General features: G+C 57.0%; 1 protein-coding gene across 1 annotated transcript in view; it reads left to right on the forward strand.

Moving 5' to 3' along the window:
* Nucleotides 1–14,052, forward strand: part of NPLOC4 (NPL4 homolog, ubiquitin recognition factor) — a 58,014-nt gene that overhangs the window by 38,133 nt on the left and 5,829 nt on the right. The window contains exons 12-13 of the mRNA XM_070060159.1: nucleotides 2,259–2,419; nucleotides 12,075–12,146. Coding sequence (XP_069916260.1) covers nucleotides 2,259–2,419; nucleotides 12,075–12,146 — 233 coding nt within the window. The remainder of the gene's footprint in view (nucleotides 1–2,258; nucleotides 2,420–12,074; nucleotides 12,147–14,052) is intronic.

Here is a 14,052-nt window from a genome sequence, read left to right on the forward strand (position 1 = left end):
CTCTCGGCCCAGAGCGGACTTCCCACAGGCCATTTCCGAGGGAAACGGGAGTTCCGGTGTCCTGCCTGCTGTGGGGCTTCCTGCAGGGCTGCTCTGTTTCGAAAGGGGAGTTGGCCAAGCCAGCGCTGTGGCGTCGCAGGTGCAGCCACTGCCTGTGACACTGGCATCTCACATGGGGGCCAGTTCACGTCCCGGCTGCTCCACCTGCAGTCCCGCTCCCTGCTGACGCACAGGGGGAAGCTGTGGACGACGGCCCGTGTGCTGTGCCCCCGCTACCAACGTGGGAGACCTGAAGCTCCTCGCTAGGCTTGGCCCAGCCCTGGCTGTTGTAGGGAGAGATGCAAAGTTCTCTCTTTCTTTCTTTCTTTCTTTCTCTAACTCTGGCTTTCTAATATATAAATATTGAAAAAAAAGTTTCCAGTCACCTCAGTGAGTTGGGCTGTGGAGACTGTGTGGATTAATTTGCCTTTTTTTTTTTTTTTTTTTTTAAAGTCTTCAGTGTCTCAAACACTGGGTTGTGTGATTCTCTCCGTCTCCAAGGCCAGGTTTTTCTTTCTCTGATGAGCTTAATAATCAGTCTAGAAACTGGCGCAAGTCTTCAGGGGCAGAATGAAGCGCACACACGTGCCCACACCCTCCTCGCCCCGCACCCTGCCTCTCGCCCTGCTCTTTGGGAAGCCGGTGAGGACGCTCACCCAGGCATGGCCTCTCGTCCAAGCATTCGTGTTAGGGCGGAGAGAAGGCAGCAGCTCGTGTGGCTCAGTGTCTCAGAGCCAGCAGTGCGGGCCTGTCGTGGGCCAGGGTGAGTGGGCAGGAAGCCCCCGGTTTGTCTTCCCAGGCTGGCCTGGATCCCGTCATTCACCTTTCTGATGTCTTGGCCATCAGGTCTGGTGTCTGATAATTGTTTGAAAGCCACTTGCACTAAATTCCTGTCCCCAGTCAGTAAATTATTTAGTTTTTGTCAAAGAAACTGAAGTAGAGATATTAAGGTTTTGTTTTTCTAATTATTTATTTACTTGAAAGAGGAATGAGAGGGAGACAGACTTTTCATCTGCTAGTTAACTCCCCAAATAAATGTGTTAACACGTGTGTCTGCGCCCGGCTGCGCCGCGGCAACGTGTGGCTGTGCCCGGCTGCGCCGCGGCAGGAGCTCCGTCTGGGTGGTAGTGACTGAAGTGCTGGAGCCGGCCCCCGGGGTGTGCCCCCCTAGGAAGCTGGGTCCCGAACCTGGGGTCGCCGGTGAGGGATGTGGCATCCCAAGCCTGTCCCAACCACTGCACCCAATGCCTACATCCTGAATGCTTCTGTTTTCCCGAGTTGTAAGACAGCAGTCCTGGGAGCTGGCAGGGCCCCCCCTCAGCTCCATCTCTGCCCTCTTGCCCAGCGCGGGCCGCTCTGCGTGGCCTCACCCGGCCTCGTTGCAGGGACCTGCTGTGACTTGACCGTTTCACCCCTGCTCTGCAGCAGTTGGTACCACCCGTGTGTCTAACTTTACGTCCTTGTAAGATACGGGGAGAAAGCAAGATAGTAAGAGAGCCGTACAAGGGAGGGTGGTGTGGGAGCACCGTGCCGGGGGTCCTGCTCCGAGCTGTGCACACTCCACACCCAGCAACACCGCCTGGTGACGCTGACCTGGGTGGCCATGTCGGTTTCTGCAGGGCGGAGGCGGCTGTGTACACAGTGCGAGGGCGGGATTGTTTCTGTCTTGTTCTCCCACCCGCGCTGCCATGCACACGGGAGCTGGAGCGTGGCGTTGGGCTGCTGTGGCGGTGCAGTGGGCTAAGCCACCGTCTGACTCGCGTCCAGAACACTGCTCTTGGGAGGGTGTCCGAGGACGGCCCAAGTGTTTGGGCTGCTGCCACCCAGAGGGGGACCAGGACGGAGCTCCTGCTTCAGCCCGGCCCAGCAGTGCTGTTACAGCCATCTGGGGAGGGACCAGCAGTTGGAAGGCCTCTCCTCCTCGTTCAATAAAGAAGTCTTAAACACAAGCAACGACGTGCTGTTGCTGGCGCCTGTGCTGCTTTGAGCACCGAGAGGCCTTAGGGCTTCGAGGGGCTGAGCCAGCCCTGGGAGCCATGCAGAGAACGCTGCTCGGTGATTCCTGGCCGGGCCGTCACTGGGCACCTGTCTGGGATGCCCGCGTGTGTAGGGCGTCCAGGCCTTACTCCCCAGCCACCTGTCAGGCCGCCCAAGACAGTTGTTGCCAGGGACTGGTGGTGTATTCTGGCTGTTTCCTTCTGAAGCTCTTTGTCTTGCAGGTGGTCCCGATAACCAGGTCCACTTCGAAGGCTACCAGGTGTCCAATCAGTGCATGGCGCTGGTCCGCGACGAGTGCCTGCTGCCCTGCAAGGACGCCCCTGAGCTCGGCTACGCCAAGGAGTCCAGCAGCGAGCAGTACGTGCCTGACGTGTTCTACAAGGTAAAGTGCGGGCGTGGAGCGGCCTAGGGGGCGTGGAGCGGCCTAGGGGGCGTGGAGCGGCCGAGGGGGCGTGGAGCGGCCGAGGCGGGCGTGGAGCGGCCGAGGCGGGCGTGGAGCGGCCTAGGCGGGCGTGGAGCGGCCTAGGCGGGCGTGGAGCGGCCTAGGGGGCGCGCTGGCCGGCCGCCAGCCGTGGAGGTTGGAGCCTTGCGACCGAGGAGGCTTCTGTTGCGAGCGTTGGCGCTGTCCCCGGTGTGGGGGTGCCTGGCTGTGAGGTGCGACCCAGATCAGACTGTTGCCATGCAGATACTCAGCTTTTTGGCTTTTTTTAAAAAATTGATTTATTTAGAGACCAGCGCTGTGGCTTAGTGGGGCCTCCACCTGCAGTGCTGGTGTCCATGTGGGTGCTGGTTTGGGTCCAGGCTGTTTTACGTCCAATCCAGTTCCCTGCTGTAGCCTGGGAGGGCAGTGGAGGGTGGCCCGAGTCCTTGGGCTCCTGCACTCACGTGGGAGACCTGGAAGAGGCTCCTGGCTCCTGGCTTTAGCTCAGCACAGCTCTGGCCATTATGGCCATCTGGGGAGTGAACCAGTGGATGGAAGAGCTCTCTTTCTCTTTCTCTCTCTCTTTCTACCTCTCTACCTGTGCCTCTCTGTCACTCTGCCTTTCAAATAAAAAATTAAAAAAAAAAAATTTTTTTTGACAGGCAGAGTGGACAGTGAGAGAGAGAGACAGAGAGAAAGGTCTTCCTTTGCCCTTGGTTCACCCTCCAATGCCTGCCGCGGCCGGTGCACCGCGCTGATCCGATGGCAGGAGCCAGGTACTTCTCCTGGTCTCCCATGGGGTGCAGGACCCAAGCACTTGGGCCATCCTCCACTGCACTCCCGGGCCACAGCAGAGAGCTAGACAGGAAGAGGGGCAACCGGGACAGAATCCGGCGCCCCGACTGGGACTAGAACCCGGTGTGCCGGCGCCGCAAGGCGGAAGATTAGCCTAGTGAGCTGCGGTGCCGGCTAAAACATTAAATCTTTAAAAAAAAAAAAAGATTTAATTTTTATTTGAAAGGCAGTATGACAGAGAGGCAGAGACAGAGAAATCGTCCATCCACCAGCTCACTCCCCAATTGCTGCAATGGCCAGAGCTGGGCCGATCTGAAGCCAGGAGCCAGGAGCGTCTTCCGAGTCTCCCATGCAGGTACAGGGGCCCAAGCACTTGGGCATCTTCCACTGCTTTCCCAGGCCACAGCAGAGAGCTGGACCGGAAGTGGCTGCTGGCACCTCTGTGACATGCCCAGCTCTGCCCGCGATGCCGCGGCGCTGGCCCTGATGCTCGGCTTCTTAAGGACATGTTTGGGAACCGTCTGTCACCTGCCAACTGCGGCCATTTAGGTATAAGTTTTGGTGGTCCCTCTCCTTTGGGGACTCTGGTTGCCCATGTATTTGGCTGCTTAAAAGCATGTGTCCATTTCAGCTTAGTCTGTTCTCTGTTTCACTTTAAAAAAAAAAAAAAGATTGCTTTGAAAGGCAGAGATAGAGAAATCTTCCACGCTGGTTCTCCCTCAGCTGGTCCTGGGCCAGGCCAACACCAGGAGCCCAGGACTCCATCCAGGTCTCCCACGTGTGTGCAGGGTCCAGGGATTTGGGCCATCTTGGGCTGCTTCCCTGGCATCACAGCAGGGAGCTGGAGCAGCTGGGACTTGAAGCAGAGCTCTTAGGTGATGCCAGCGTCTCAGGCAGTGGCCTGACCTTGAGCTGCCCTCTCTGCTTTGTTTTGGATAGGTTCTGTTAGGTCTTCCAGATCATTGATGGTAGAGTTCGTGACCTGTCATTTCTGGGTCCGTTTCTTATTATTTTTTAAGATTTTCATCTACTTGAAAGGCGGAGTGAGGGGCTGCCATGGAGGCATAGCAAGTCAAGCAGCTGTCTGCAGAACCGGCATCCCACGTGAGTGGCTGTTCAGGTCTCAGCTGCTCCCTCTCTCTGTAATTCTGCCTTTCAGATAAAATGAACAAAAAAGAAAGGCAGTGAGAGAGAGAGATCTCTTCATTCCCAAAATGCCCACAACAGCCAGGGCTGGGTCAGGCTGGAGCCAAGAGCTCCACCCAGGCCTCCCAGGTCGATGGCAAGGGCCTAAGTCCTTGGGCCATCTGCTGCTGCCTTCCCAGGTGTGTTCGCAGGGAGCTGGATGGAAGGTGGGGGAACTTGGAGTCAAACCAGTCCCTGCATATGGGGTGTGGGAGTCCTCAGTGGTGGCTCAACTTGCTGTGCCACCAAGCCTGACCCTATATTACGAAGTAGCATCCTTTGAAAAATGTTTGTTTATTCATTTGGGAGCGAGGGGAGGTCACTCCCTAATGCTCATCATGTCCTTATCTGGGGCGGAAGCTGAGGCTGAAGGTTGGAGCTGAGAACTCAGCCGTGTCTCCCTGTGGTGACAGGGACCCAGGTACTTGAGCTGCATCAGGAGGAAACGGGGGTCAGGAAGTGGACCCAAGTACTCTGCTGCGGGACCCCGGAGTTCTGACTGGCCTCTTAGCTGCTGAGCCAGACACTCCCCCGAAGCATCGTTTTAAAGCTGTCTTCCAAGCTTGTGCTGCCCCGAGCAGGTGACGTTTTACATGAGTAGCTTTGCTCCCTGTCATTCGTACGTGGAGTCCCCGGCTCCCCTGCGCTGGCACAGGGCCCTCGTCACTGCGGGCTGGGCTTTCCCCTGGTGTGGACCACAGTGGAGGCTCCCCTGGTTTCAGTTTTGCTTTGTTTTGTTGTGATCTGCAAGGCAGAGGGAGACAGAGACCTTTCATATGCTGGTTTCCTCTTGGGATACGGTCAGCAGCTAGGGCCGGGTCAGGCTGAACCAGAAGCCGGAAACTCAATCCCCATCCCCCATGTGTTGTGCCGTCATCCTCTGCTGTCTCCCACAGTGCATGTCAGCGTTGAGCTGAAGTGGAGTGGGGACCTGAGCCCCAGGGACCCTGAGCTGATGTGGGTCTCCCACCCGGTGGCTTAACCACAGCACCCAGTGCCAACCCCAGTCTTCTTTTTATTTTTTATTCATTTTTTGAAAATATTTATTTATTTGAAAGGCAGAGTTACAGAGAGGCAGAGAGAGAGAGAGGTCTTCCATCTGCTGGTTCACTCCCCAGGTGGGCACAACAGTGAGACCTGTGCTGACCTGAAGCCAGGAGCCAGGAGCTTCTTCCGGGTTTCCCACTAGGTGCAGTCCTTGGGCCATCATCTGCTTTCCCAGGCCACAGCAGAGAGCTGGATGGGAAGTGGAGCAGGCAGGACTCAAACCAGTGCCCCTATGGGAGCCGGCACTGCAGGCGGCTGCTTTACCCATTACGCCAGTCCCAGCCCCTCCAGTCTTACTTTCAGTTGTAAAGGAACTACTTTCTGATTTATCATTAACTGGGGCTTGACTGGTTTTAAGTACTCACCACGTTAAAATTTGCATTTTATTTCCATATCTTATTGTGATTTTCTTGCACTTAAGATTAATATTCCCTTTTGCGTGACATATGTGATATTTCCCAAATCATCCAGCTGTGTCCATAGATTGCTCATTTGTCCTCTGTTAATAGAACAGGCTTCAGGGACTTCCCAAAATTATTTACAGCCCTGTAGGATTTGAAGCATTCTGCTTATTGTATGTTTCATGAAAATTCCAGTTTGAGTAAAGAGAACTCTAAAAGCTCGCATTTCCATAATCCTTTTAGTCCTGCTGTGCATTCTGGGTGGGTTTCAGATAGGCCTGAAGTAAGTGTTCTTCCTGGTGTTGCTTGTGGTAAACTCGGGAAACAGCCGTCCACCGTCAGAGAGCCATTAGACTACACTGTGTTACATGTACTCAACAGATGTGTGTGCCAATTATGTAAAGATTTGAGGGGCTGGCACCGTGGCTCACTGGGTTAAACCTCCGCCTGAGGTGCCGGCATCCCACATGGGCACCGGGTTCTAGTCCCAGTTGTTCCTCTTCCAGTCCAGCTCTCTGCTGTGGCCCGGGAGTGCAGTGGAGGATGGCCCAAGTGCTTGGGCCCTGCACCCGCATGGGAGATCAGGAGGAAGCACCTGGCTCCTGGCTTCAGATCCGCGCAGCGCCGGCCGTAGCAGCCATTTGGGGAGTGAACCAGCGGAAGGAAGACCTTTCTCTCTCTCTCTCTCACTGTCTATAATTCCATCTGTCCAAAAAAAAAAAAAAAGACACGAGATCAAACTCTGGATATAGTTACTTTTTTTTTTTTTTTTGACAGGCAGAGTGGACAGTAAGAGAGAGAGAGACAGAGAGAAAGGTCTTCCTTTGCCGTTGGTTCACCCTCCAATGGCCATCGCGGCACTGATCAGCGCACCGCACTGATCCGATGGCAGGAGCCAGGTACCTATCCTGGTCTCCCATGGGGTGCAGGGCCCAACCACTTGGGCCATCCTCCACTGCACTTCCCTGGCCACAGCAGAGAGCTGGCCTGCAAGAGGGGCAACCAGGACAGAATCCGGCTCCCTGACCGGGACTAGAACCCGGTGTGCCGGCGCCGCAAGGCGGAGGATTAGCCTAGTGAGCCGTGGCGCCGGCCCCAAACTCTGGATATAAAACAGAAAGCAGACCTGATTCTGGAGTGCAGACCCAGTGTTGTGTCTTCGAGATAGGTGTGGACGCTCACATGCACTGCACACGCGTCTGCGTGCTTTACGTGGCCTATGCGGTGCTGTTTGCCCGTCCTCCGTCTCCCGTGCTCTGTCCCCGTCCTCTGTCCCCGTCCTCTGTCTCTATCCGTCCTCTGTCTCCCGTGCTCTGTCCCTGTCCTCTGTCCCCGTCCTCTGTCTCCTATCCTCTGTCCCCGTCCTCTGTCCCCGGCTTCTGTCTCCTGTCCTCTGTCTCCTGTCCTCTCCGTCCTCTGTCTCCCGTCCTCTGTAGCCAGAAAAGGATAGAGATCCTGACACTGGGGAGAGACCGTGAAGGCTGATCTGCGTGAATCCCACGTGTGTCCGGGGGATCGGTGCAGTGGGTCAGGTCCAGTCCTGGCTCTGACCCCAGTCCAGCCTCCTGCTGTTGCACACCCTGGGAGGCAGCAGTTGATGACTCCCAGAGTAAGTCCTGGCACCCGTGTGAGAGGTCCAGGTGGAGTTCCTGGCTCCTGGTTGCTGCCTGGCCCAGCCCCAGGTGTTGTAGGCATTTGACAGATGAACCAGTGGTTAGAAGACCTCTGTCTCTCCTTGCCTTTCAGATAAAAATTTAAAAAATAAAAAAGCACATTCCTTATTTTTTTCCCCTAAAGCCTACCGGGTCACAGGTTTTTCCCAAGAGCCTAGACTGGCTGTTGCTCACACGCTGTGTTGAGTTGAGGGATGTGCACGCTTTCCCACATTTTCCTTTTTTATTATTTGCTTACTTTTTAAAGATTTATATATTTATTTGAAAGGCAGAGTTACAGAAAGAATAGGAGAGACGTGGACAGAGAGAGAGATTCCATTTGTTGGTTCGCTCTCCCAAGTGGTTGCCATGGCTGGGACTGGGCCAGGCTGAAGCCAGCACCTGGCAGCTCAGTCCAGGTCTCCCACGTGGGTGGTGGGGGCCCAACGACTTGGGCCATCGTGTGCTGCTTCGAGCATGCATGAGCAGGGAGCTGGATCCAAAGTAGGGCAGCTGTGGGCTGGAGGTACTGTGGTAAAGGATGTGGGGTCCCTATCCACAGGTTAACCCATTGCACCACAGTGCCTGCCTGAGACTTTTTTTTTAATATTTATTCTGAAAAAAATAGAGGTTGATGCTCCATCCAGTGGTCCACTCCCCAGATGGCTGCCATGCCTGGAACTGGGCCAGGCTGGAGCCAGGAGCCAGGAGCTTCATTTTGGCCTCCTGCATGACTGACAGAGGCCCACATTCTTGGGCCGTCCTCTGCTGCCTTCCCCAGGCCACCAGCAGGGAGCTGGATCAGAAGCGGACCAGCCGGGACTCAAAGTGGCACCCACATGGGCTGCCAATGTTGGCAGGCAGTGGCTTTGCCCATGACACCACAGTGCCGGCCCCTCTGAGACTTTCAAAACAGATTTGTCTGTCATAGGTGGTGTGTGCGCCGCAGTTCATCAGGCAGTGAAGAAAGGAGGCTCTCGACCGCACTGGCAGAGCCTCCACCTAGGAGGCGTGTCTGGCCCGCGGCATCTCCCTTGGCAGGGCCGGAGCCCGGGCCTCAGGGTTCCCACCTGCAGGAGTCAGGCCCGGATGTGCATGGCCCTGGGCGGAGGGGCGGAACCGTGTAGCTGTGCTTGGTCTGCTTGATCTGCCGCCCCCTTGGCCTCTGCTGGGTCCTGTGCAGCCCTTGTTTGTTGTCACACCCTGGGGACAGCAGTGGCGCCCAGGACACTCGCACTCGCGAGGACCGGGGGTCCTGTGCGCCCTGCAGGCATCCGAGACCAGCTGGAAGGCACTCGCTCTCTGCTGGGCTGGTTTTGTTTTGTTTTTAAGATTTATTTTATTTATTTGAAAGAGTTGCAGAGAGAGGTAGAGACAGAGAGAGAGAGGTCTTCCATCTGCTGGTTCACTCCCCAGATGGCTGCAATGGCTGGAGCTGCACTGATCCCAAGCCTGGAGCTTCTTCCAGGTCTCCCACGTGGGTGCAGGGGCCCAAGGGCTTGGGCCACCTTCCACTGCTTTCCCAGGCCACAGCAGAGAGCTGGATGGGAAGAGGAGCAGCCGGGACCAGAACCGGCGCCCATGGGGATGCTGACGCTGCAAATCAGAGCGTGACCCCGGGCTGTTTCCTGTGCTGGGTATTGAAGACGCTGTGTCCCTGCTCTCTGCTGTGACGTCAGGTCAGCTGCCGATGTCCCTGTCCTCTCCTGTCCTCTCCTGCCCACTCCTGGCACCGAGAAGCAGCACAGGCAGGGTTTTGTCGCCTTTCCCGCAGCAGGGTGCTGCAGCAGTCAGCCAGACTTGCTGCCGACCTGGCGCAGAGCCCACGTGCTCTGAGCTGCCAAAGTCTTAGGTCCTGGATTTCTCTCTGACGTTGAGACCACGTTGCCTCCGCTGCCAGACGCGGCCTGTGGTGGGTAGCGAGGCGTCCGGGCGCCGTGTCGGACTGCTGTGTCTTGCTCCGGGTGCAGATAAGACTGCTGACGCTCGGCGGCTGCCAGACTTGGCACTAAGACGTCCTCCTCCCGGCGAGCTCCCCCGACATTTCTTAGAGCCCATTAGAAAGTGGCTGCCTTTTGAACGTGGTGTGCAGGGCCTGGGTCGGCTGGAAGAACATGCCAGTGAAGGCGAGGGAGACAAACAGCTACCTGTCTTCCCCCAGGGGAGAAAGGGGCTACAGCACCTTTATTTCTTTGGAGACCAGAGAAGTACTGTTGGGCAGTTAAATCTGACAGAGAGCAGGACACACAAAGGAGGGGGGCATGTAAGCAGAAGACCCCCAGGGGAGGATTAGCGTGAACAGGCGCTGGGAAGACGTGCCTGCGCATCAGAGCTCAGTGAGATCTGGGGATGAATCCCAGGTGGGCTGCGTGTGGGAGCTGTTGCAGGTTCGTTCTTGTAGAGGCACGTGCGCATTCTTGGAAATGGTGATTCGGTTTGATTGGATTTGATTCCTGTCTCCTACGTACCTCCCCCATAGAGACACTGCCTCTTTGGGGCCCAGGACCCACTCGGCTGCCCCAGTTCTTTGGCACCCTGCCCCAGCTGGCTGTGCCGCCTGCGGCTGCTGCTCCTCACGCAGAGGGGCAGTGACCATTGCCCAGGTCGGGCCGGCTGAGGGAGGCCAGTAGGACAGACTGTGTGACTGCAGCAGTGGCGGGGGTGGGGGTGGGCTGCACAGAGGGAAAATCGTCAAAGTGCTGGCCAGGAGGCCCGGGGCCAGGTTCCTGAGCAGCGTGTGGTCGGAGGGAGGCTGGCAGAGACTCGCGGGACAGGGCTCCGGGGCCGGTGAGTCAGGACGCCTGCGGATGGGGCTGCTTGCCGGGCATGGCCTGTGCTCCCCCAGGAGCTGCGCCTGGCGTCCAGTGGGGCCTGAGGGCTGCAGTGAGTGCAGACTTTCATGTAAGGCCCTGTAATTGGATATTAGGGATGTATAATTTATATGTGACTCAGCAAATGATTTATATAATGTTAAGTGATGATTTAGGTAGAAAATAGGACCGCTTCTTGCAGACTCTTTAATGAAAAGCATCAGTGCTTATGAATTTATTTCCAGAGCCCTGTTTGAACTCAGCATGTTTGACATAAATCAGATCTAATTGTCATTTTATGATTAATGAACATATGCTGGCCGTTTTTCCCCATAATTAAACTTTATGTTCCATGCATCTGACAAAGCAAAACAGGTTTTAGACTTTGACAGATTGGTGGTGGGGTGTGTGTGTGTGTACATGTTCATTTATGCGTGTGTGTGTGTACATGTTCATTTATGTGTGTGTGTGTACATGTTCATTTATGTGTGTGTGCATGTTCATTTATGCGTGTGTGCATGTTCATTTATGCGTGTGTGTACATGTTCATTTATGTGTGTGTACATGTTCATTTATGCGTGTGTGTACATGTTCATTTATGCGTGTGTGTACATGTTCATTTATGTGTGTGTACATGTTCATTTATGCGTGTGTGTACATGTTCATTTATGTGTGTGTACATGTTCATTTATGCGTGTGTGTACATGTTCATTTATGCGTGTGTGTACATGTTCATTTATGCGTGTGTGTGTACATGTTCATTTATGTGCGCGCGTGTGTGTGTGCTGTTCATTTATGTGTGTGTGTGCTGTTCATTTATGTGTGTGTGTGCTGTTCATTTATGCGTGTGTGCATGTTCATTTATGCCTGTTTGTACATGTTCATTTATGTGTGTGTGTGTACATGTTCATTTATGTGTGTACATGTTCATTTATGTGCGCGTGTGTGTGCTGTTCCTTTATGTATGTCTTATGCACAGGCCCTGAGTTTACCATAAAGTCAGGTTTTCAGAGGTGTGAGCAAGATTTTTCAGAATCACCGCTCCGGGGCAGTGTCGTGGTGCGGCGGGCGGGTTAGGCCACTGCGTGTGGTGCTGGCACCCACGTCGGAGCGCCAGTCTGAGCCCCGGCTGCACCACCTCAGCCTGGCTGCGGGGGGTGCTCCTGGGAAGTCGGCAGATGATGGCTCAGGTGCTTGGCCCTGGCACTCGTGTGGGAGACCTGAATGGGGTTGTTGGCTCCTGGCGTCTGTCGCTGCTCCTGCTGTTGTAGCCATTTTGGGAGTGAATCAGAGGATGGAAGATCCCTGTCTGTCTCTCCCTCACCCCCTGTCACTCTGCCTTTCAAATAAATAAGGAAGGTTTTACCAAACGGAAGGATTAGCACTCTGATCCTGGAGGCTCGGGTGGGCGCAGATGGAGCCTGAGGGGAGAGCCTGGCCCTCCTGCCTGTGCCTCTGCCCGCTGTCGAGCCAGCCGCAGCGCCCCATGCAGGGGTGTGCCCGGCTCCACGCGCTCGCCTCCCGTGGCCTCCCGCGTGCGAGGGCAGGCACGGTCGCCCTCTCTGGAGGAGGCTGTGGTGAAGCAGCTCGGGAATACTGAGGGGTGTGCACATCCACGTCCCTTCTGTCCTGAAGCTGCGCGGGAATCGCTGAGTCTCAGGGGAGAAGGTGTGCGGCGCACACCTGCCCTGGCCGCCCCACTCGGGTCTCACCTTGATTCTTTCAGGACATAGACAAGTTCGGCAATGAGATCACCCAGCTGGCCCGGCCCCTGCCGGTGGAGTACCTGATCATCGACGTAAGTGTCCCCGCTGGGGGTGGCATCAAGGGCACTGTGAGGAGGCTCTGGGCTTCCTGAAACTCACCGTTCTAAGGGGTTTCCATTCTGTTCTGGGGTTGAATATCCTTGGAAACCGTCTGGGCGTGAGTGTTCCCTATGTTAGCCTGCACAGGAGCGGACACCCCAGGCCAGGCCCTCAGCCGAGCCAGTGGCTTCCAAGCCACGCGAGCGCCCCAGCGTGCGCAGTGCTGCAGGAGGCGACGTGGCTGCACAGCCCGGGTGCTCATGGGGGCCTGGGACACTTGTGGCTCGGTGTTCTATGTAGGGGCTGGCGTGGCTTCACCGGGGCCTGTTCTGCACCTGCAGAGACTGTTCACCGCAGCAGTTGAGGGTCCCGGAGAGCTAGCCGTGCCGTGGCCACAGGCCGTGGGCACAGCAGCACACATGTCCCAGGTGAACGCGGCAGCAGCCAGGGCCTCTCCAGCTCCCTGTGGGAGCTCCGTCCATGCTTCCTGCCTGCTGCCACTTCAGGGTCCACTCAGGACAGGCGTGGGAGTCAGGCAGTAAATTAGCATTGCATTTGGAGCCGCGGGTCCCCGCGAGCCAAGCCCTTCGACGCTCCGTTCCGGCTGACGCTTCGGAGGACATGCTGCGAGCCAGGCCGTAAAGCAGCTGCGCTTTAGGCTACCTGGGGGTGACTGGGTGAAGACAGCACCTCCCCCACCCCTTCCTCTGATGAAGGGGGTTCCGCTCTCCCCTTGGCGTGCCTGATCCGCAGCGCTGGGTCGCAGGGTGTACTGCAGCCTGTGCTGCCCCGGCTGTGGGTCTGAGGCCGGGTGTACACAGTGCAGGCAGAGCCACAGTGCAGGCCCGGCAGGCAAGCAGGAGCCAGCGCTCCTGAGGTATGGGGGCTGTCAGGTCCCCAGGACGGTGAGGGTCTGTGCACCAGATGAGGAGCTGCGTGCCCCGCCCACCCATCGTGACATCATCAATACAGTTACACGGGCCACACAGGCTTTGCTTCTGGCCCTCACCAGGGACTGTGTGCAAGACCAGCATGTGCCCCTGCCTCCAGCGAGGACTGTCTCTTTCTGCCTTCCCAGGGGGAGGGACCCAGGGCGTCCTGGGCTTTTGCGGTGTGGACAGGGCCTCCACTGACTTTGTCATCCTGACTGCAGCTTGGCTGAGCACTGGGGGTCCTCATACTGCCCAGGTTGGGAGGGGCGCCTCACCTCTCGTTTGCACAGGAGCACGGTGAGGCTTGGGGGCCCTCAGTGCCAGCATGTGGCTCTGGCCCAAGAGGCCGGCTCATGGCTGTGGCTCCAGAGTGCCTGGGTGCTCAGTTAGTCCTTCCAGGGCAGTTGGTTCTGGCATAGCCAGATTCAGGGTGCCAGCCATCCCGAGACAGCTCACTGCCTTTGCTGATGAGAGAGCATCCAGGACAGCGCTGCTCTGTGGACGCAGCCACACAGGGCCCAGAGCTCTGCCCTGAGTGTGCAAAGTCTGTGACTGCCGCAGGGGAGCCGGGGCAGCCCACACGCGGGCACTCTTGCGGGGAGTGCGGCTCCCTGCTCATTTCCCAGTGTCCCAGCCTGCCGACCGTGCGCCCTCTACACCTGCAGCTCCTGATGCCAGGAGAGAGGGGGGAGCTGTGCCCGTGACTCCTGGCCCCTCCCAGGAGAGCCCACAGCTCTGAGGGGCAGTGCCTCGGGAAGGGGCCCAGCACATGTTGTGCTGCCCAGGTCGCGCGTGCACTGCGGTGCCGACCCGAGAACAGGGATTGTCGTCCAGCGTCAGCCCTGAGCGGCCTCCTGGCCTCTCCCTGTGTGGCTCCTTTGGCGCGGGCGAGGGCGCACACCAGCCTTTGTTTGTCCATGGCCGGCGGGGAACAGCTGTGGGGACCCTCGGTGGTGCAGCGCGGCCT

The sequence above is a fragment of the Oryctolagus cuniculus genome, chromosome 17 (genome assembly GCF_964237555.1).
Source record: "Oryctolagus cuniculus chromosome 17, mOryCun1.1, whole genome shotgun sequence".
NCBI lineage: Eukaryota > Metazoa > Chordata > Mammalia > Lagomorpha > Leporidae > Oryctolagus > Oryctolagus cuniculus.